This window comes from Apiospora marii (assembly GCF_038362585.1).
Source record: "Apiospora marii strain CBS 49790 chromosome Unknown utg000009l_segment0_segment0, whole genome shotgun sequence".
Lineage (NCBI taxonomy): Eukaryota > Fungi > Ascomycota > Sordariomycetes > Amphisphaeriales > Apiosporaceae > Apiospora > Apiospora marii.
In genome coordinates this window covers 4,371,655-4,391,787 of record NW_027117381.1, presented here as the reverse complement: position 1 = coordinate 4,391,787, position 20,133 = coordinate 4,371,655, and the positions used below count along the sequence as shown (strand labels likewise).

At 56.9% G+C, this 20,133-nt stretch overlaps 10 protein-coding genes across 10 annotated transcripts; 6 read left to right on the top strand and 4 right to left on the bottom strand.

Annotated features, from left to right (window-relative positions):
- Nucleotides 1-546: 546 nt before the first annotated feature.
- On the top strand, nucleotides 547-2,513 carry PG985_012978 (uncharacterized protein; the record flags this gene model as incomplete). The annotated part of the gene is made up of 7 exons (XM_066832744.1): nucleotides 547-709; nucleotides 801-1,065; nucleotides 1,145-1,324; nucleotides 1,377-1,536; nucleotides 1,605-1,885; nucleotides 1,936-2,152; nucleotides 2,466-2,513. 7 exons carry the CDS (start codon nucleotides 547-549, stop codon nucleotides 2,511-2,513), a joined length of 1,314 nt encoding a protein of 437 aa, XP_066680794.1.
- A 464-nt stretch (nucleotides 2,514-2,977) lies between these two features.
- On the top strand, nucleotides 2,978-3,802 carry PG985_012977 (uncharacterized protein; the record flags this gene model as incomplete). The annotated part of the gene is made up of 1 exon (XM_066832743.1): nucleotides 2,978-3,802. The coding sequence occupies one exon, from the start codon at nucleotides 2,978-2,980 to the stop codon at nucleotides 3,800-3,802; it is 825 nt and encodes a 274-aa protein (XP_066680793.1).
- Nucleotides 3,803-4,619: 817 nt separating this feature from the next.
- PG985_012976 (uncharacterized protein) lies at nucleotides 4,620-5,602 on the top strand (the record flags this gene model as incomplete). Its single annotated transcript, XM_066832742.1, has 3 exons — nucleotides 4,620-4,725; nucleotides 4,800-5,396; nucleotides 5,487-5,602. The coding sequence occupies 3 exons, from the start codon at nucleotides 4,620-4,622 to the stop codon at nucleotides 5,600-5,602; spliced, it is 819 nt and encodes a 272-aa protein (XP_066680792.1).
- A 925-nt stretch (nucleotides 5,603-6,527) lies between these two features.
- On the top strand, nucleotides 6,528-8,012 carry PG985_012975 (ribosome biogenesis protein S.t1.c1; the record flags this gene model as incomplete). Its single annotated transcript, XM_066832741.1, has 1 exon — nucleotides 6,528-8,012. One exon carries the CDS (start codon nucleotides 6,528-6,530, stop codon nucleotides 8,010-8,012), a length of 1,485 nt encoding a protein of 494 aa, XP_066680791.1.
- A 493-nt stretch (nucleotides 8,013-8,505) lies between these two features.
- Nucleotides 8,506-9,648, top strand: PG985_012974 (uncharacterized protein; the record flags this gene model as incomplete). Its single annotated transcript, XM_066832740.1, has 1 exon — nucleotides 8,506-9,648. One exon carries the CDS (start codon nucleotides 8,506-8,508, stop codon nucleotides 9,646-9,648), a length of 1,143 nt encoding a protein of 380 aa, XP_066680790.1.
- A 145-nt stretch (nucleotides 9,649-9,793) lies between these two features.
- Nucleotides 9,794-10,693, bottom strand: PG985_012973 (uncharacterized protein; the record flags this gene model as incomplete). Its single annotated transcript, XM_066832739.1, has 1 exon — nucleotides 9,794-10,693. One exon carries the CDS (start codon nucleotides 10,691-10,693, stop codon nucleotides 9,794-9,796), a length of 900 nt encoding a protein of 299 aa, XP_066680789.1.
- Nucleotides 10,694-11,208: 515 nt separating this feature from the next.
- PG985_012972 (uncharacterized protein) lies at nucleotides 11,209-11,697 on the bottom strand (the record flags this gene model as incomplete). The annotated part of the gene is made up of 1 exon (XM_066832738.1): nucleotides 11,209-11,697. One exon carries the CDS (start codon nucleotides 11,695-11,697, stop codon nucleotides 11,209-11,211), a length of 489 nt encoding a protein of 162 aa, XP_066680788.1.
- Nucleotides 11,698-12,523: 826 nt separating this feature from the next.
- On the bottom strand, nucleotides 12,524-13,527 carry PG985_012971 (uncharacterized protein; the record flags this gene model as incomplete). The annotated part of the gene is made up of 3 exons (XM_066832737.1): nucleotides 12,524-13,222; nucleotides 13,282-13,344; nucleotides 13,417-13,527. The coding sequence occupies 3 exons, from the start codon at nucleotides 13,525-13,527 to the stop codon at nucleotides 12,524-12,526; spliced, it is 873 nt and encodes a 290-aa protein (XP_066680787.1).
- A 3,606-nt stretch (nucleotides 13,528-17,133) lies between these two features.
- Nucleotides 17,134-18,090, top strand: PG985_012970 (alpha/beta-Hydrolase; the record flags this gene model as incomplete). The annotated part of the gene is made up of 2 exons (XM_066832736.1): nucleotides 17,134-17,238; nucleotides 17,305-18,090. The coding sequence occupies 2 exons, from the start codon at nucleotides 17,134-17,136 to the stop codon at nucleotides 18,088-18,090; spliced, it is 891 nt and encodes a 296-aa protein (XP_066680786.1).
- A 92-nt stretch (nucleotides 18,091-18,182) lies between these two features.
- PG985_012969 (heterokaryon incompatibility protein-domain-containing protein) lies at nucleotides 18,183-19,984 on the bottom strand (the record flags this gene model as incomplete). The annotated part of the gene is made up of 2 exons (XM_066832735.1): nucleotides 18,183-19,894; nucleotides 19,963-19,984. 2 exons carry the CDS (start codon nucleotides 19,982-19,984, stop codon nucleotides 18,183-18,185), a joined length of 1,734 nt encoding a protein of 577 aa, XP_066680785.1.
- Between the last annotated feature and the right edge of the window lie 149 nt (nucleotides 19,985-20,133).

The window sequence follows — 20,133 nt, the reverse complement described above, 5'->3', positions numbered from 1 at the left end:
CCAAAAGCTTCGTAGCGTTGGTCTTCCACCAAGGAGTTGGACGGATTTCGAATGTAGGTATGCGCGTAGTTGTCGATACCAGGTTCCCCGGGAGGACACCAAGGCTTTTATGCATGGCCTGCAGAGATGAGGCTTCTGCGGAGAGTCTTCCGGATTGTTGATAGGCATCCCAGTGTGATGAACCAGAGGCGATGAAGCGGGGCATTAATCAGATACGTAATGAGTTGTGCAAGCTGTGCTGTAGGCAGAGAAATGGGCAACGGCTCCTAGGCTCACACGCAGGTGGCAGGTACTCTTGCGAGGACAGATCGAAATTTCCCCGCGCTAAACTGAAAAGGCATGTGGAGTTGGAGCTGATGCCGGAGATGGAGACACAGCCACGGTCGAGTGTGCCTTGGCCTATGCTGGGCTGACCTGCAGGCTGACAGGCTCCAATTCAAAAGAGGTAGCTTTTGCGACGACGTTCCCCTCTTAACAACCCATCAACTGTGCACACCGCATCATTCGAAACTGTATGATAATACATAGCAAAGGCGCACGAGCCTCATGGCAGCCAGTTTTAGTTTCGGCTCCTTCGGCGATATCATCACTACTGCGCAGCTGGTATGGCGGCTGGCACAGGCGCTTAGCGACAGCCGCGGCTCGGCCCCGGAGTTCCGGGAGTTGGTAAAGGAACTGAATTTCTTCTATGGCGCACTGAGTAACGTGCGTGAGGAACGGCCTTCGAGCTCTCACTAGACCCGCGAACAATTGCTGACTCCCATCTGACGGGCAGTTGACGAAGTTCTGGCAGTCCAGAGCGCAGACGACTGAATTGCAGCGGTTGGCTGCCGAACTCCAACATGTTACCGATGACTGCCGCCGCATGATCGAATCGTTCCTCGAAAAGGGCCTCGAGCGATATGGAAAGAGCTTTCTGAAACCAAGAGGCTCCCCCAAGACTGTTGGCGATTGGCTGAAGCGCATCCGATGGGCCTCGTTGGAGAAAGACGACGTTATCAAGATGAGGGATCGACTTCGTCGGAACAAGGATATTGTTGACGTGATTCAATCGGTAGCGCGAGGGTATGTACCCCTTGAAGTCCAACAGCGAAATCACTTATACTCAGATATTTGCGTGAGCTGACCGACGCCACTATTATAGCCACGCTGAGGAGCAGAATAGTGTTGCAGTCACCAGAAGGTTGGCCGAGCTCGAGAAAGCGGGGAAGCTAGCATCGGAACGTCTAGAAGATAACATCGTCAACCTGGTCGGGGCGCTAAGGCATCAGGAGGCCATCCTGTTCCGGATAGACGACCAACTTGTTGCAATGCGGTCCGAGAGGTAGGAACACCGTTTGAAAACAACCAGGTTACTTACTCTGACATTTGTACAGTCATTCCACGGCTCAACGCCTTTTCAATATAGAGCATAGTACAGCCGTGCTCCCTTCAATACATGCCGGAATAAGCATGTACGCCGAGAACCATGTTTTCATTGAGGATGCATTGGGATACAGGTTTCCTGTGCCCCTACTTATCAAACCCTCATGGGACGTATGTAATTACAAGATCCTCCTCTTATCGGATTCAAATACAAATACCGTGCTAACTTACATACTCAGACGGTGCATTCTATGATCAAAGATATGTTCAAAGACCGGCCAGGGATGGCAATGGTTCTACAACACAAATATGTGCTGCAGGACCCCAGCACAAGAAGCGATTTGCAGCTCACTGTCGATTTCCACGGCGCTGTACGCCCTGGTCAAAATCTTATCATGTCCATGATATTTCGTGGTTCCGCACACAGCAGTCTTACAGGGGCCAACTCATCCGAAAACATCTGCCCCAAATGTGGTCTATCACAGATGTATCAGCATCCAGCTGGATCCGACAAAGTCTGGTAAGTGATTAGCATGTACATTGTTATACCGTTGCTGACTCGTTACCAAGCAACAACCCTGAATGCGGCTTCTCCTACCGCGAAATCATCGATTTATCCGACGCTGCGGATGACACATTGAAAAAGTGGCTTCGCGGAGATGATGAGCAACCACACGACTTTACCGCTTCTGAATCTGACCCTGGCACAAATTTCTCGGATGCAGAACACTTTCGCCAGTTTCTTTCCGAGCGCCAAGCTACTGATGGCCCGGAAATATTCAAGCGAGTAAGATTTCTCAGTCGCTGGGAGGACCGCTCCGAATCACGTGGGAAATACCAAGGATATATCCGTGGTATACACTTATGGCTTTTCAGTGAAGCCGGGTGGATCCGTGAAATAGGGATGCAACTTAACGCCATGACTATGTTTCGTTTACTTCCAGTACACGATGACAGTTATCCGCTCACCTACGGTCAATTCTTCCCTGATGCCCTTTACGTGTTCAATGTGAGGTTTGCCGGCTTTAGTAAGAAGAGGAGTATACCCGTTATTGTCATCTGTTGCGAGCATCCGTCAGTACGCAAACGAATTTCTGCAGCTATGCGCGAGCTCGAAGCTGTTAAGGCCTTACGGTTGGGATTTCTAATTCTGCATCCTTTGGATATTTATCCTAAAGAAGTGTGGGAAAGGAATTGGGGTTATATTACGGAGAGAACCAGAAAATTGTCAGATAGATTTAGAGGAGCTGAATAAACGCAGCAGGACCGGGCATCAGTGTAGAAAAACATTCCATTTGCTGTATTGCTTTGTCAGTATGCACCAAGGACTAAACAGGCAGCATAATAATGGCTCATTGGTTTTCTTGTGTTCGCGGTACAATAGAGACAAAGGCTTGCGTACAGCCCGCCCCGATTTGTTACATATGTTACGGAGCAATGTCTTTGTCGACCCCTTTACTCCCACATCTGGAAACTGAGTATATAAGTAAGCCGAGGACGCAAGTCAGAGACTTTGACCTTAGTATCTCCAGGAAAGCAATCCCGTTCAACTTCGACACGACGACTGAAGCAACTAAAGCCAAAACCCGTTAGCAAGATAAGTTCCCCAATCATGCATCCCATGAATCTCTGCCTCCTGGAGACGGCCGGCATGGTCGCGGGCGTGACCATCATCGACGCCCTTGCCCGGCCGCTCTTCATGTGCCGCGATCCCAAGATCCAGGCGCGGTACACGACCGTCTGCTTCCTCGTCCTGCAGACCCTCGTCTTTATCCATTGCTCCCGCGTCAGCAACATCGCGCTCAGCGAGGGGACCTGGATCCCGGAGCTGGCCCGCCCCTTCTCGTCGTGGTCGCTGCGCCTGTGGGTCGTCCTCTTCCTCGTCAACGTCGCGCGCCTCGTGTTCCCCACGACTATCCCGCTTTGCTTCCCTTTCCCGTCGGTCGGGCGGTTCCAGAACGCGGTGCTGGCCCTCAACAAGCCTGGCGAGTTCTGGTCGCCGGAGAGGCACCCGACCTTCGGCATCAGCGGGCGCAGCCTGTTCCGGGACCGCACGATCAAGATCGAGCGGATGACGCCCGGGCTGCAGGAGGTCGAGGACGAGGTCAAGAGCGAGCGGTCGACGCCCGGGATGGAGGGCATCCCCTTCTGGCGGCCCGACCCGGTCTTCCAGCCCGTCGACTACGGGCGCCGCGACTCCGACTCCTACTCCTACTCCTCCGTGTCCACGTTGGTCACCACCCTGTCGCCCGGGTCCCCCCAGCAGCAGTCTCCGCGCTCGAGTCCCCGCCGTGGGAGGAGCCCGGGCCGGGGCCGCGTCCCCGCCAACTACGTGGAGATTGCGCAGAGGGTGGCGCTCGCGGAGCGGGAGGCGCTGGAGAAGGCGTTTGGGGAGGCGGCGCGGGAGACGGCGCGGGGGAACGAGTTCTTCGTCTAGTTGCCTGCGGCTGCGAGGCTATGCTATGAAGCATCCGTTTGCGTGAGAAGCGCTGGTTCGTATCTACCCGGCGATCCCGCGACACGGTGAGTGCGATTAGAGAATGCCAGGTGGGCTAGGGCAGTGACAAAGGTGGGTTCACGATCGGAGTGTGTAGTTAGTTGTTGTTTGTAGTAATTGTTTATCTGTTTCGCCAAGAAGCATATTTGAAATTGTTCCCTTGCCTGCTCGGTCCACTGTGAGCAAATGTCTGCCAATCGCGATGGAGCGGCGCTGCGGCTGCTATTGTCAGCCCTAATCCGGGAAGTAAGCATTTAAAAGTACGGAAAGTACTTGACTAACGGTGTAGGCATAGGTCGATAGTCACGCCCGCTGGCGCTACTTGCACCGCCCCTTGGTGGGTCGTGCCGCATTAGGCAAATACGTACTTTTTGTAGAGCTTCTGATTGGCGGATGGGCAGGTATTTGTCATGGTGTAAGGCGACGGGCAAATTAGCTTCAAAGGGATCAACACCACGGATCTATACCGATGTCTCCAGCGGCAATTGACTTTTTGGAATTGCGGCTTTGTTGATTGGCTTGGTCGCGGACCATTACTGGGAGCAGCCTCGTTGCGGCTGACAATCAGGCCCGCCTGTTCCATGCCGCCCCAATTCGTCGTCATCGCTTCGAGGTCAGCTAGCTGTAATTCTTGGCCTCACGGCATTGCATATAAAGTCTTCAAGTGTCTTAGGGACAGGATGATTCCAGTCTCAATACACAATTTCCATCCTCTGCCACCAACTCTTTGATCCGCTCCTAACCCATCATCAACACAATGAAGCTGAACTTTGCCCTCCTACTGACAGCCTCTGGCTACGCGGCTGCTCTTCCGGGCATGAAGGAGCCAGCAGGCCATGAATGGCAGAAACGAGCGTCCGACAGTGAGTTCTCAACCCAATATATGCCACGAGATCAAGATAGAGAAGCTCATGCTGCATCCAACTCCCTTCCACAGGCCGCTCCCCTTGCCCCGGCCTCAACGTCCTGGCCAACCACGGCTACCTCCCGCGCGACGGCCGCAACATCAACAAGACCATCCTCAGCCAGGCCGCGACCGAGGCCTACGGCTTCCCCAACGGCTTCAACGACTTCGCCGTCGACGTCGTGCTCAACGGCCACCTGCAGACGACGGGCACCAATGACACCTTCCACCTGGGCGACCTGAGCCGGCCCGCGAGCCACAACGTCTGCGAGTTCGACGGCTCGCTCTCGCGCGGCGACCTCGCCATGGGTGATGCTAGCCACTTCGACATCGGCACCTGGTACAAGACGGGTAGCCGGCTGGGGCTATACGACCTCAACTACGACCACCAGCACGTCTTCAACAGCGGCAACGGCACCAACCACACCAACCCGGGCCCCACGGCCTACGTCAGCGTCGAGACGGCGGCGCGGGCCTGGTCTGCGCACTATGCAGAGGACATGGCGGCCAACAAGGACTTCAGTGTCGGGGTCGTCAACGGGTCTGTCGGCACGACGGCGTTTTACTTGTTCACGCTGTGGGACGATGCCACACAGTCGGTGCCCAAGTCTTGGGTCCGATCGTTCTTCGGTAAGCATTCAAGGTTTTCTTTATTCCAGCCATGGGCACAAAGAGATGTAAGTTCAAGAAAGCCACATTTGCTAACACGAACCCGGTCAGAGGAGGAACGTATCCCTTACACTTGGGGCTTCCCATCTCCGGGTGCCCCAAAGAGGGGCGACCACATGCTGGAGCTTGTCGACCAGGTCTACGCGATCGGGACGGGAGGTCACTAAGGGAAGGGCTGGTGACCGGCAGTCATTTATGCAACAACTGCGTCAGAGAAATGGCAGTATTGAATTGGAATATTAGAGTGACCGGTTCAGAAAAATTACCTGCAGCCACTTCACTGCTCTTGGACGGGCTTATACTGAGAAACCCCCGCTACAGGCCTACAGTGGGGCGGTTGCAGTACAAGCGCAACAGCAGCTTGTCGCATTGTGCTAGAAATCAGTGAACATCCGCAACCGGACAGTACCCTGCACAAAGAGAAATACAACATCATTATTCGTGTGAAATTAATCTACTTCAAAGACCTGCTAGAAATTGTTGCAATACACAATGTACAACAGGGATTGCGGGAAAAAATTGTTTCGTTTCTCGCGGGCGTGGTGTACCTTGGCGTTGTTTCCCAAGCCCCAGCTGTGTTGACACGCGGTGGGCGGCTGCTGATGTGCCCGGCAAGCCCCTGCGAGAATAAACCGGCCAAGTCTCCTCACGAATAAGCAGGTCTGCAGCACACTTATTATTCCACTGTTATTCCTTAGAGTAAGTGGAATAAATATGACGGTTTATTCCTGCGGCCGCTTACCGGGGAATAAACGTACGGAGTACAGTGGGTTGGGTTCTATTGCCCATTTTTATCAGATCAATTGATGGCAGTCGGGTTTTGTCAGATAAGGATGGATAAGCAGCAGAGCTGGAGGTGGCGGGGTTGTTTTTCTGCCCCGCTGTAAAGTGAGGGCGCCGAAAAAAGTTGCCATTTTGATTATCAAGCAGGTCAACATTCTGCCCAACTTCCTACCAAAATCTATTGAAGTGCCTTCTGCTAAATTTGAAGTCATTCATTAGGACAATTCCATACTCTTTCAACTGCAAGTTGTTCTTCCATTCGGTCACTACACCACACACGTCCACCGTCCAAGCAGCGCAAGAAACGTCATGTCTGCCCCGCCTCCCAGAGACGACGAGATGGAGGATTCGGGCTCCTTGGTCGACGCCGACGAGGTCGCCGAGGAGATTGCCGATGAGGAGGGCGACGTCGCCATGGACTCGGACGACGGCGAGGACGAGCCCGAGGAGATCCAAATCGTCAACGACAGCGTCGCCTACTTTGACGCCCACAAAGATTCCGTCTTCACCATTGCCCAACACCCCACCTTACCCTCCCTGATTGCGACCGGCGGTTCTGAAGGCGAAGACGACGATGCGCCCGGAATCGGCTACGTCTTCGACACATCTGGCGTGTCCGGCCGCCCCGTCCTCCCTCCCAGCTACGCGACCGACCCCAGCGCCGCCCAACAAAAGAACACGGAGCTGAGCCCGCTCTTCACCCTCGAGGGCCATACCGACTCCATCAACGCCCTGGCCTTCACCCTGCCGCGCGGCGAGTTCCTCGTCTCGGCCGGCCTCGACGGCCGACTCCGCGCCTACCAGCTGGCCATCGACGGCCACAACAAGGCCAAGCTCAACTTCGTCGGCGAAGCGCAGGAGGTGCCCGAGATCAACTGGGTCGCGCCCTGCCCCTACGCCGCCACCCCCAACACCGTCGCCATCGGCGGCTCCGACGGCTCCGTCTGGGTCTACACCATCGACGCCTCCGACAAGTCGAACCCGCTCCAGATCGTCCAGACCTACTTCATGCACACCGAGGCCTGCACGGCGGGCGCCTGGTCGCCCGACGGCCTGCTGCTCGCGACCGTTTCGGAGGACAGCTCCCTGTGCGTCTGGGACGTGTGGGGCGAGGCGGCGGCCAAGGGCCTGACCAACGACAACGGCCAGACAGTCGTGTCGCTGACGGGCGTGGACCAGCGGTTCGCCGTCGAGGGCGGCCTGTACTCGGTCGCCATCGACCCCAAGTCGACGCTGGTGGCGGTCGGCGGCGCGGGCGGCGCCATCAAGATCGTCGGCCTGCCCCGGCTCAACAACGAGACGGCGCCCCAGGCGCAGCCGCAGTCGAGCAAGCAGAGCAAGCCCAAGGCCAAGGGCGAGAACACGGGAAGCGCCCAGTCGGGCATGATCCTGGCCAGCCTGCACAGCCAGGGCGACGGCATCGAGACCCTGTCCTTCTCGCCCACGCAGTCGCTGCTGGCGGCCGGCAGCGTCGACGGCAGCATCGCCGTCTACGACACGAGCAAGAGCTTCGCGGTGCGGCGGCACCTGCGCGAGGCGCACGAGGAGTTCAGCGTCGTCAAGGTGGACTTCGTCAAGGGCGACGGCTGGATCCTGACGAGCTGCGGCATGGACGGCGTGGTGCGCCGCTGGGATTTGAGAGTTACGGGCGCCAACACGAGCGGCCTGGTCAAGGAGTGGCGGGGTCACCGCGGCGACGGCGAGGGCGGCGGGGTGCTCGGGTTCGTGCAGGGGACTGGGGATCGGGTGGTGACGGCGGGGGATGATGGGATTGTGTTGGTTTTCGAGGCTTAAGGTATAAGGGATAGAAAGGAAGAAAGACAGGAAAAGAAAAGAAAGTAAAGGCACGACGATGCGAGATGATTCATGAATATACCAAACTTACTTGGCCATGGTAGAAGCCACTGGCCTTAGAGAGCTACATCGGGAGTTTGACTGTTCTAGTGATCTGTGGTAGCCATTGCCTATGTTTTCCATTAAGATGCCTTACGGGCGACTCATGTACGGCGAAACCTTTGGTTGCCCTGTGCAATCGGTGAATGACGTCAAATGCAAATGCAACTTGACGCATCCCTTCCCAACGTCGCTCCTAATTGAAACAATCGATAGACCCACTCCGCCATTCTGTCATTCTGAAAAGCGTCGGCATAGATAATACAAACTCGTTTGAAGTTCAAAAATATCTGCGATTGATGAAGCCTATCGCCATTCGCAACTTATAGTGTAAGCTCGGAAGTTAAGCGAAAACAGATAGGCCTGGACTACATACTTCCCTTTGTCGTCAACCATGTCGCAATCTACACCGCCCCTTCCGGACCAGATGCAGGCCGTCCAGATCGTCGAGCACAACGAGCCCTACCAGCTCCGCACCGTGCCCGTCCCCTGGGCCAATGAAGGGGAGCTCGGCCCCCACGACCTCCTCGTCAAGGTCGCCGCCGCGTCGTACTGCCACACCGACGGCATGGTCGCGCAGGGCGTCTTCGGGACGCAGCTGCCCGTCACGGCGTCGCACGAGGGCTCCGGCACCGTCGTCCGCGTCGGCGGGGACGCGTCTGGGTTCCGGGTGGGCGACCGGGTCATGTGCGGTCTGCCGTTTCATCCCTGTGGTGAATGTGTAGACTGTCGCGGCGGTAGCGGCGGTGATGGGCGGCCAGATGGAGAGGAGGGGGGCGGACGACAGCAGTACTGCCCCCGCACCGAGGGCCACGTCGGCGTCCACCGCGACGGCTGCCTCGCCGAGTACGTCCGCGTCGACGCCCGGTTCACCACGAAGCTGCCCGCCGGGGTCTCGCTCCTCGACGCCGCGCCCCTCGCCTGCGCGGGCCGGACGGTCTGGCGCGCGGTGCAGCAGACGAATCTACAAAAGGGCCAGTGGCTCGCCCTCGTCGGGTCGGGCGGCGGCCTGGGCCACCTGGGCATCCAGTTCGCGACCAAAGCCCTCGGGCTGCGCGTCCTGGCCATCGACGCGCGGGACGGGGCGCTGGACCTGTCGCGGGAGCTGGGGGCCGAGGCGGTGCTGGACGCGCGCCTCGGGAAAAGGGAGGTGGTGGAGTGGGCGCAGATCGCGACGGGGGGGCACGGCGCCGACGCGACGGTCGTGCTGGCGGACTCCCCCGGGGCGGCGGGGCTGGGGTGCGCGGTCACGCGGATGCACGGGACGGTGGTGCAGGTGGCGCAGCCGGAGGAGGTGCGGGTGCCGTTCGCGGAGCTGGTGTTTCGGGATATTCGCGTGAGGGGGAGCCTGCTGTGCTCGCCGGGCGAGTCGCGGGACATGCTCGAGGCGGTGGCGGCACACGGCGTCGAGGTGAGGATGAATGTGTTCCACGGGCTGGAGAGCATCGGGGAGCTGATGGAGATGGTGGAGGGGGGTAGGATTCAGGGGAAGGCGGTCGTTGTGGTGGATCAGGGGCAGATTGATGCGGAGGGCTGACACTGGCTGGCCATCAACGTTGCCGAGTTTTGCTTCAATTGGAACGAATATGTTGATCCCAATATGCAAGGGTTTATTAAACATTACTTCTATTGTGTCATATCTCGGAGACTCTTATGGCAGTATTTGCATTCTTGCTTCGTAGTTACCGGAAGATCATGTTCATCCAAGCATACTCGTTCGGGTACTCGTCCAGGATCCGCCCCACCCACAGATGCCAGTCGTCCTTCCACCGACAACAAAACATGGTGGCGTAGAACTCCCACCAGCCCGGGTACCAGCCCGCCGACTCCCAGTCGATCAGCACCACCTCCCCGTCTTCCTCGCGGATCACGACGTTCTTGCGCTGCAGGTCGCCGTGCGTAAACACCGAGCGCCCGCTTTGCAGGACTTGGGGCAGCACGTAGCGGTAGTACTCGTTCCGCCGGTCCCCCTGCAGCAGGCTCCCGGCGTGGAATTCGTACTTGGCCACCAGGGCGTCCAGCAGCTCCGCCTCCGAGCCGAACGGGCCCGAGCTGAGACGTTCTTCCAGCTCGTCGTCCTCGCGGTGCCAGACGAAGCCGTCGTCGCAGAAGGGGCGGTTCCCCAGCGCCCCAAAGTAGCCGGGCGACGGGATCTGGCGCAGTTTGTGGAAGTAGTCGCGCAGCTTCGCCGTCAGTTTCACCTTGGCCGCCGGGCCGAGCGTGGCCCAGCGCGCCTCGAGCGTCTGGCCGGGGATGTGCTCCATGACGATGTAATGGATGGTGGTGGCGGGAAACTTGTCGCTGTCCCCCTCGTCCTGCTCCCGCGAGTATATCGCGTACACGGTGGGGATCGCGAGCGAGGGGGCGGATTCCTTCACGAAGAGCATGTTCTCGCCCTCGATGGGCTGCACGCCCACGCCGTACTTGACGATGTAGTGCGGCCCCACCCGCACGATCCGGTGGGACCACGAGTGCTTCAGCACGTCGTTCGCGGCCTCTATTTCAGCGACGGTAGGCAGCGGCGCCGGGAGCCTCTCAGGGGCGGCATAGTACGGGAGCGGGTAGTGTGTCTTTGTCGTCATGTCTTGGGAAGCCCGGCTTTGTGGATAGTTATGGCGATGAATTCGAGGCGCGACATGGAAAATTGAAATGAAATGTTTTGTCAGAACAGGGTTGTGGGAGGGATGTGAGCTTGGTAGGTAGATGGCGTGAAGGAAGCTGGGTTATATAAGTCTCCTCCTATCTTACGTGTTCTGTTGATATTCCCATGTACGTCAGCGCCCACCCCCGGAAAAGCGGTCTGGGTGAACGGAGACCCAGTCAATTACAAAGCACAGGCCAATTGGGCGGAGATCTTTCACTAATAGGGGGTCAAGTTGGGGACTACTGAAGATATTTATAGTACATCGAGGGTATATCGCTTTCACTTTGCCGTGATTTCCGTCATCTCATTTCTCGTATCTTCATCTAGTCAGTTCGGCGCCCAGTGAGCACCCTGGAGAAGCCATTCGTAAACTTCGCTAATACGGCTATGCTGTGCTGACGATGCTCCCTAGCTAAAGTCACCTTCGGGCATCCGGGCGATATAGCTGATGCCTTAACCGCTGTGAAAGAGTCGCAACCAGCTAGACATGCTCCGCGAAGGCAAGTACTGAAGAGCAGTAAAGTACTCGTCGAGGGTGAGAAGTTGAATCTCCCGAGCCCCAGCCTCATACTCCCCCAACTTCCGCCCCAGCCGCGTTCCCGGCCTATCCTGTTCCCGCGCATGCCGCGCCCCCTGGTCCATCTCCTCGGCGAACTGCTCCGCCCGGCTCCGCCGCTCCAGCTTCCGGCCCTGCTGCTTCCAGTACTGCCACCGCGGGTCGCGGTGGAGCGTCAGCGCATAGGGGACGGCGCCGGGCATGTGGTTGGGCAGCTCGGCCGCCTCTTCGTCATCCAGACGCTCTTGTACCAGGGTTTCGAGGGGGTAGCGGTCGATGCCGTGCTTCTCGCGCAGCTCGCGGGGGCCGACCAGGCGGCCGCGCTTGCGCTTGTGGGTCTCGCGCTGGGGGGCGAAGTGCTTGGTGTAAGGGGGGAGGCCACTCATGGTGGTTTGGCTGAGTGGGCTTGCTATCGTTTACTTGGCACGGAGTATATGGGCAATACGAATCATAGAGGTTGAGGCAGTCGTGGGGCTGTGGTTCAACTTTTGGGAAGGCCTGGATGAATAATCATCATAGCGGTATGCTTGATATGGGAGAACATATATGTACCAAGCAGCCTGGCTATTTCGGGAACCTGGTTGTTGTTTGCTTGTTCAGGTTCTTTGCTGCCCTGTCAGAGCATGTCATTCTAAGTACCCTGCAATATCCATACAATGAGACGGTTCGGTCTGACCAAGACAAAAACGTTTGTCTCAAACAGACTCACTGAGAGATAAGAGATGTCTGCCACTGGTAGGATATCATAATTGCCACCACATGATATTACGTGGAAGTGTCAAAAGCAGATGGAGATCATATTTTGCCAAGTCATCTTGATCAAGGCCTGACTGGTCAAAACCCGAAAAACCCATGTGCCCATCAAGGGGACAAACTTGTCAAAGCCCGCAGAAATGAGAGTGGTCAACGCTAGTCAAGACTGTAACCTGGCTTTTTGTCATAAAAAGGTCTATACTTGCATTACAGTCTATACTCTAAAAAAAGAAAACACGTTCTATTGTGACTAGGCAATCCCATCGCCCTACCCATGCTCCCGAAGCCCCTAATGAAACTGTACAATTGGTATTAAGGAGCAGCGTACGGGAATCATTACCAAATCTGGCGTGCTGTAGGCACCGACCACCAAAGACATTCCCCGTTTTCACCACGAAGAACCATCGACCCCTAAGCGGCGGAAAACAAAAAAGAAGCTCTCGGAAGAACAGCCAGCGCTTAGGCCTTGGGGGCAGCCGACTGGGTAGCGGCGGGAGCCTTAGCGGCCTTGGAAGCCTTAGCGGCCTTGCTGGCCTTCGGGGCCTTAGCGGCCTTGCTAGCCTTGGGAGCCTTGGCGGCCTTGCTGGCCTTGGGAGCCTTGCTGGCCTTGGCGGCTTTGGCGCCGGCGGCCTTGCTGGCCTTGGGCGCCTTGGCACCGGCGGACTTGCTGGCCTTCGGGGCCTTGGCGGCCTTGCTGGCCTTGGGGAGCTTCGGGGCCTTGCTGGCCTTGGCCAGACCGGCAGCCCGGGGAGCGTTGGCGGACTTGCTGGCCTTAGCCTTCCCGGCGGCAGCGTTGCCACCGGCAGCACCACCAGCGGCACCACCGGCGGCGGCGCCGGCACCTCCAGCCTTAGCAGCGCCTCCAGCCTTGGCAGCGCCTCCGGCCTTGGCGGCACCACTGGGGGTAGCAGCACCACCCGCGGCAGCACCCGTACCAGCACCAGCACCAGCACCGGCCGCACCACCCGCGGCGGCACCGCCGTTCTTGGCCTTCTTGCCGCCGGCTTTGGCGGCACCGGCACCGTTGGCGGCACCGGCGTTGGCGTTGGCGGCAGCACCACCAGCGGCAGCACCGTTGGTGTTGGCGGCGCCGGCACCGTTAGCGGCCTTCTTGGCCTTCTTCTTCTTGGGGTCCGGGGAGCGCTTCTCGTTGTGCTCCTATTACTATCGTCAGTCTACGTCTTCTTTATTTGGTATACAGGAAGTGCATCTCTTACGTCGACGGAGATGTCGGCCACGGGAGCGGCGGCGGCAGGGATGGCGAACAGAGAAAGGGCACCCTGCAAAGTGAAGACGGTTAATTAGCGTGGAGCCCGTGTAAGTGTAGGCTGCTGGAAATGAGGACAACATACGGCAGCGCGGCGAGAGAGGGCGCCGTTTCCGTTGTTGAGCTGGAATCCGTGCACGGCGGTCGAAGCGACCAGGCCGGAGGCGATGAGCTGTACGAGGGTCTGTCCGTGCATGATGGCGGTTGCGAAGTCGGTGTAAGAAACGCTGATGTTGAAATGCTGCTGTAGAATCGAAATAGGAAAGAAGCCGCACAGCGGATAAGCAAACAGAAAAATGGAAGAAAAGAAGAATCGTTGAAGAAAAAACGAAAATGATACTGAATGCAATGAGAATGGTGATGTTTGTATCGAGATGGGATTATCCACGGTAGTATATATACACTTGGCTTACCAGGGGGGAGTGGATGCTCCTTCTTTTCAGCCTCTTCCCGTCGCACTTACTCATCACCCTGGCACCAGACTGCACGGCACTGCACCACTCGCACTTGCACTTGCAGCCATCGAGAATACGTGATACATGTTTGCTATTTCTGGCGCTCGGCCGTGACCGGGGTGACCATCGAGAACCGGTATTGGTACCCCGGACCTCGTCGATTAGCCCCGTCTCATATCGGGCGATCCTCTCTCCATCCCCGACCGACGTGCTGGACAGACACTTTTGACGTGTGTGGGCTTGGGAGTTCGTCTTCCTTTTCTTGGGTCGCGCGTAATGCTGCCCTTCGAGTCAAGCCAAGTCAATCCAAGCTGGCAGCCCTCAAGCATCCCGAGACACGTAATGCGGCTCCCGGTGGTGGGCGGTGGATGTGACAGGCGGAGTTTCAAAGTCTTGGCGATTCCCAGCACGGCGAATGTTTGAAGTTTGGGCCACAAAGCTTATATTTGTGGCACCCCTTGGAAGCGAACGTCAAGCGTCGTCTCGTCTTGCCCCCGTTTCGCAACTTTTTGGCAGGGCGCCCGGTGGTGTATGCTGGTCGCGGCCTAGTCTAGAATTTTCCCATCATCCCATTGTTTGAGGCTCTTTGTTTTTGCGTTTCAATTGCTCTTCAGTTTGACGACCGTGGTTGGCGCGCCGTTCTGTTGGTGCAGGCCGCCATGGGTGACAGGTGGTTTTCGTCGGTCGCTAAACTCACTAATAAGTACACTGAAGCCGCCCTATGGCCGGCCGCCTGGATTTGAATTGGCTGCGCTAACACTGCTAGTCAGACCGGAACCTGCAGCATGCGGAGAACTTGTAACGCAGACCACGTTACCCAACCAGCCTGTATACGAATAAATTCTGATGCATGAATGGAAAAATAGAATCGACTTGCGCATCCATCGGATCTTACCGCTGGTTGCACAGCGACAGCTTCGTGGTCGTTCTTGCTCGTAGCAGGAGAGCATTTCGAGTCACAACCGCAGCCCGGGGATCCCGACTAGGGTCAACGACGCTTTGAGAGCACGGCTGGGCCCATCCAATCACCATCTCAGATCCCCCAACTGAACCTGCTCGATGTCACTCCCCGGGACGATCAGACGTCTCTGCCTTGGCGTCCGATCTCGTCACGCTATTTCTTCCCTCTGCTTCTCTCTTGACCACTCCAATAATAGATCTACTCTCCGCCCTCCCAATCTGCCTCCGTCTCCGTATGTTAGGTACGTACGTTTCTCGTTCCACCCAGGAGCACACCCAACACCCAAAAAACATGGCCATTGTGAAACGCCAATTGCGCGGCGCCTCTCTCGTCCCGCGGGGTGCGGGCGGATTCACCATGATTTACGCGATGTGAGCTTGGCCAGATGCAATGCAGAGCCCCGAACGGTCATGGAGGTGCAGTCAAAGAAGACGATCCACTGGTTCCATTGCAATCCAATCGTCTACCGCGAAAATCCCCCGTGGGCAGGCAATGAGTGTTCCGGGGCAGCAGATACATATTCCTCCCCCAGCAGATCTCTTGTAACCGACTTTTGCTTTTTCATTTCCCTCGTTCGTCTCTATCGGCCTGGGCCTGGTCCGTTCCCAAAACGTGGTGGTGATAGATGTTTCGGTCTCCGCTTGCACTCGCCAGAAACAAGCCATGACTCGCCATCGCGAGATGCGACCCCTTCCTGTCCCGGGAAAGCATCTAAGCGGACTTCCAGGGCAAATGGTCGAGTCAGTTCTTGCTTATATATACATCACCGCCGATCCTATCCCACCATGGCTGTGTCCAAAGTTCTATGCCTTTGAACTGCTCATTTCTCGGCAAGGGCTTAGACAGGAGAATGGGTCTGCATCAATCGACCAGCCACGCATCGCAGACACATTGCCCTTGGTCATCGATTCTTCGTCGTCGGTATGCTATATTTGTCGTCCATCGCTCTCCTCCCGCATCTGGCAACATCCGATGGAAAGTCATAGGGATATACAATGCCACTCCCATACTGAAGAGCCGCCTGCGAGGACGTGATGAGCCCCGAGACACATCATGCTGGTGGGTGCAAGCTTTCCTGCATCGCCAACATTGTATTGAAATACGACCCAGCTATCCCAATGGTGTTTATCTCGTTGAGGACCGACCCATATCTAACTATCATCACCCCATGGACAAGATCACGTATTAACGAGCTTCTACTGCCGAAGGACAGACAATGATGCCATACGTATGATACCTATCCTGATGACCTGACACCACACTCGCACAAATGCTCGATTAGATGAAGAGTTCGAGATAGGCATGATCAGTGTCTTGATGTTTTCCCATGTCTTTCATCCCACAACAGGCAATCGCCGCACGTCTTGGCGAACAGACAGGTGATGTTCTCGAATGGTTTCCACCTGCAAGTCAACCAATATGTTTCGCCTATCGACATGGATGAGAATATTATATTAGACAGACTGGAGATGAATGCAGGATAGCGGCGGTAATCGAAGGCGGCATATTGACCCAATGCAAGATGAACAGTCGAGGGAGGGGAAGGTGTCGAAGATGTTGCATTGCGGAGGGGGTTCGCCTTTTATCCTCGAAATTACCCAACCCTCTTTCCCCCACATGGCAGAAACAACAGTAACACCAGGATGACGTAGCCTTCTGGGTGATTATTAGGCGGCACAACACCACCAGCGCAATTTCGATACGTAATATCCGTACGTACGGTATAGCCAGTGGATTGCACATGCGGAGGAATCGCGTCCCACGAGTGATGTTCGCAAGGGCCAAGCGATGGAGTTGCAGTTGCAGTCTCTCCAGAGAAAGCGTGGAGATGCAAGCCGTCGATCGCGGCCGTCAAATCTCCGCTTGGCCCGATGGCCTTAATATCCGGCACAGCTAGGCAGGCAGGGCGGGTTGAAAAACAGGCACCATGAGTTCATGCTAATCTATGTAGAGCAAGCTTGGGGTCACACTTTGGGTAGTAAGGAGCACTTGGCGCAATTAGGACGGCTGAAAGGGGTAACGACGGAGCTGATTGGTGGATTTGGGCTCGGGAATCTGGGGTGATCCAAGCACGATTGACCAAGTCGAGCCATCTAACTGCCGATTGCCAAGAGATCTAGGGCTTGGCCAAACCACCAGGAACCGCCATGATGATGCTGCCCAATCGCGCCCGCCAGTTGGTTCCTGAGCGGGAGAGGGGGAGGGCGGTAGAGGCAATATAAAACACGGGCGATCGCATTCGATATCGTAGATCCTTTTTCGATTAGTGCGAACCATCTACCAGGGTCCAACACCACTCTTTATTAACTTTCATTGCACCCGACTGCAGACTTGGGACGAACCTTTTTCCCTGTACGCCTTACCGTATTCTATCTACACCTTGACCATGAAGTTCAACACTGTCGCCATCGCTGCCCTCGCAGGCGTGGCTTCGGCCTCGCCCGTCGAAATGAGACAGAACGGGGGTGGCGATGGCCCCTTCGGCCCTGGTGTAAGTAATTATTGGTCTTTACCTACCACCAGCAAACATCTAACAGGTCGCCCTTCCATGTATTAGACCTACAAGACCGAGAGCAGCCTGCAGCAGCACACCATCTACATGCCCACCAAGTCCACCGACTCCACCAAGCTCCCCGTCCTGGTCTGGGGCAACGGCGCCTGCAGCGCCGACGGCCGCAGCAACGTCCAGCTCCTGCAGCAGATCGCCTCGTACGGCTACCTGGCCATCTCGTCGGGGGGTCCGGGCCAGCAGGGGTCGACCACGGCCAAGATGATGACCGACTCGATCGACTGGGCCGTCGCCAACGCCGGAAAAGGGGACTACGCCAACGTCGACGTCACCAAGATCATGGCCGCCGGGTTTAGTTGTGGCGGCGTCGAGGCCTACGCCCAGATCTGGGACTCGCGCGTGTCGACGGTCGGCATCTTCAGCTCGGGGCTGCTCGACAACCAGACCGCGGCTACGCACTTTGACAAGCCCATCCTCTACGTGCTGGGCGGGCAGAGCGACATCGCATACGCCAACGTGAGTTTTCACCCCGTCCACCCTACTACCCCTCCCCCCTCACTCTTTCCCGTTTCTAATATTTGGCTGGCACAGGGCGAACGGGACTTCAAGAGCCTCCCCGCCAACACCCCGGCGTGGAAGGGCAACATCAACGTCGGCCACGGCGGCACGTTGAACGACCAGAACGGCGGAAAGTTCGGCAAGGCCGGCCTCAACTGGCTGCAGTACATCTTCCGCGGCGACGAGCAGGCCAAGGCCTACCTCACCGGCGGCTACCAGGCCGACGGCTGGGCGGTCGAGACGCACGCCTTCGACCAGCTGAAGCCCATCGTCTAGGTTGGGAGGCCGGGGGCGGGGCGGGTTGACAGGTGGAACTGGAGTCTGAGGTAGATCAAGGCGCATTGTAAAACAGCTTGACATTAGCCTAGTTACACGATAACAATGGTATGCCGCCCGTCGTGGTATCGTTCGCATGGGAATCTGTCTTCGTTCATGTAAACGCCCTGGCCCAGGATCTTCGCCTTCATGCCGGTGCCCCAGGCATGAGCCATGCCAATACGACGGAAAACGCCCTTCTCCGCGTCCACCACTTCCAGCAACAGGATACGTATTGTCCCGTAGGACCAGTCGTCTACCCTTGCAGGCATGCAGTATAGTCCTTCACTAGCGTTTTGTTCACCGGGATCTTGCAGGTGATTAGTTGGTCGGGGACGGTCGAGGTAGACTTGCAAGTCCACCTCGGCTTGCTCCTCTGGTACGGAGGAGTCTTCCAGGGTCCTGGTGACAGGCGTTCCGTTCACCACCATCTCCCAGCTCCGGGACAGGCTGCTCGTGGGAGACGAACGTGGAAGTAGCACGAGCAGCTTCAATACACCCGACAACTTCAGCCATCCTGCGCGGACGTGGCCAGTGTCGTCTTTTGATCCATGCTGCAGCTGTACCTCCTCGACATGAATAAGAATGCTCGAGTCTCGCACATCTAAGTCTCCAGCAGCCACAGTCGCGTCCACCGCCGCCCACGACCAACTGGGAGCGCGGTAAGGGATTTCCGGAGCTTCCGGGGAATCTGGGCCGAAGCCAGTGTTGGCGATGACCCAGAGCAACTCGTGTTCCAGATAGCGGCGCCACATGCCGGCGACATACCTGTCCTCCAGGATAGACCTGAACGGCTTGGCGATGCCAGAGAGGGCGACGAGCTTATCACCGGCGCAGGTCAGACAACAGGCCGTGTAGGCCTCGACGATGCGGGCCCAGGACATGTACGCCGCCTTCCTGTCGGAAGTGGTCTCGACCCCCACGAGGCAGTTGGGGGCGAGGTTCTTGATGCGGCGGCGTCGACTATGGATTTGCGGGGGCATACCGTCCGGGTAGACCTCGGCGGCGTCCTTGGTGCAACATTCCCAGAACAGCTGTTGAGGACCAAAATGGATTACTCGAGGCGAGAGGAGGCGTTCTTGGAGAACCCATGCCCGGCTGTTAATGAGGGAGCGGGACACATCCGTCTCCCACAGACCCAGATAGGAAACTAGGAACGGGCCGGCATGACTGCTGGTCGGTAGACTCACCATCGCAGGGGAGATCGAGCGTGGGTCCCTGGTATGAAATAAGGAATGATGGTCGTTTAGGGCTTCTGCGGCAGAGATATTGCAGAAGGAGTGCGAGTAAATCTCGCTCATCTGGGGCAGTTCCCTCTCCAGGTCGGCATGCCCATCACCTTGCTGGATGATGCAGAGGGAGTCGATCCAGATGTATCTGATCCTAAGCTGGCGAACGACATATACAGCATCCCGGTACAGCTGCGGAAGCATCTCCACTTCAATCCCGTTTGATAGCAGACGGTTGTTTACGCTTGTAAGCCGTAAATAGTCTGTCGGGTTTGGGCCCCAGCGATGACTCAACGTCATGTATGGCCCTCGTATAGCCGAGGTCCTGGTCTCGATAAGGCGACATTGGTGCGTAATTGGATCTTCTGGATCACCGAAATCAAGAAGACGTGTGGGATACCACGACTTTTGCCCCCGTAGGATGTTACATTTGGGGTGATTTGCCAGGCAATCTTCAACCCAGTTGATGGCGGGAGACCGTGTGATGGCTGTTTTGGTGTCCGGCGCCAGCGCTTCTGTTTCATCTTGTTGGAAGTCTTGCGGGATCGCATTAGATGATACTGTTATTCATATGGGGGTAGGATCCTGGCAGGAGAACACGTACCTTGATCACTCCGGCGCTCCATGAGAAATGATAAACTCTGAGCTCTAACTCCACGAGGTTCTCCAGACACGTCAAGCGAGATGGTGTAGTGCTCATGGCCGCGGTAACGACCCCCTGACAATCTTAACCTAGTAAAAGGGAGCTTGTCCATGGAGCTCAAAGGTTTGGCCG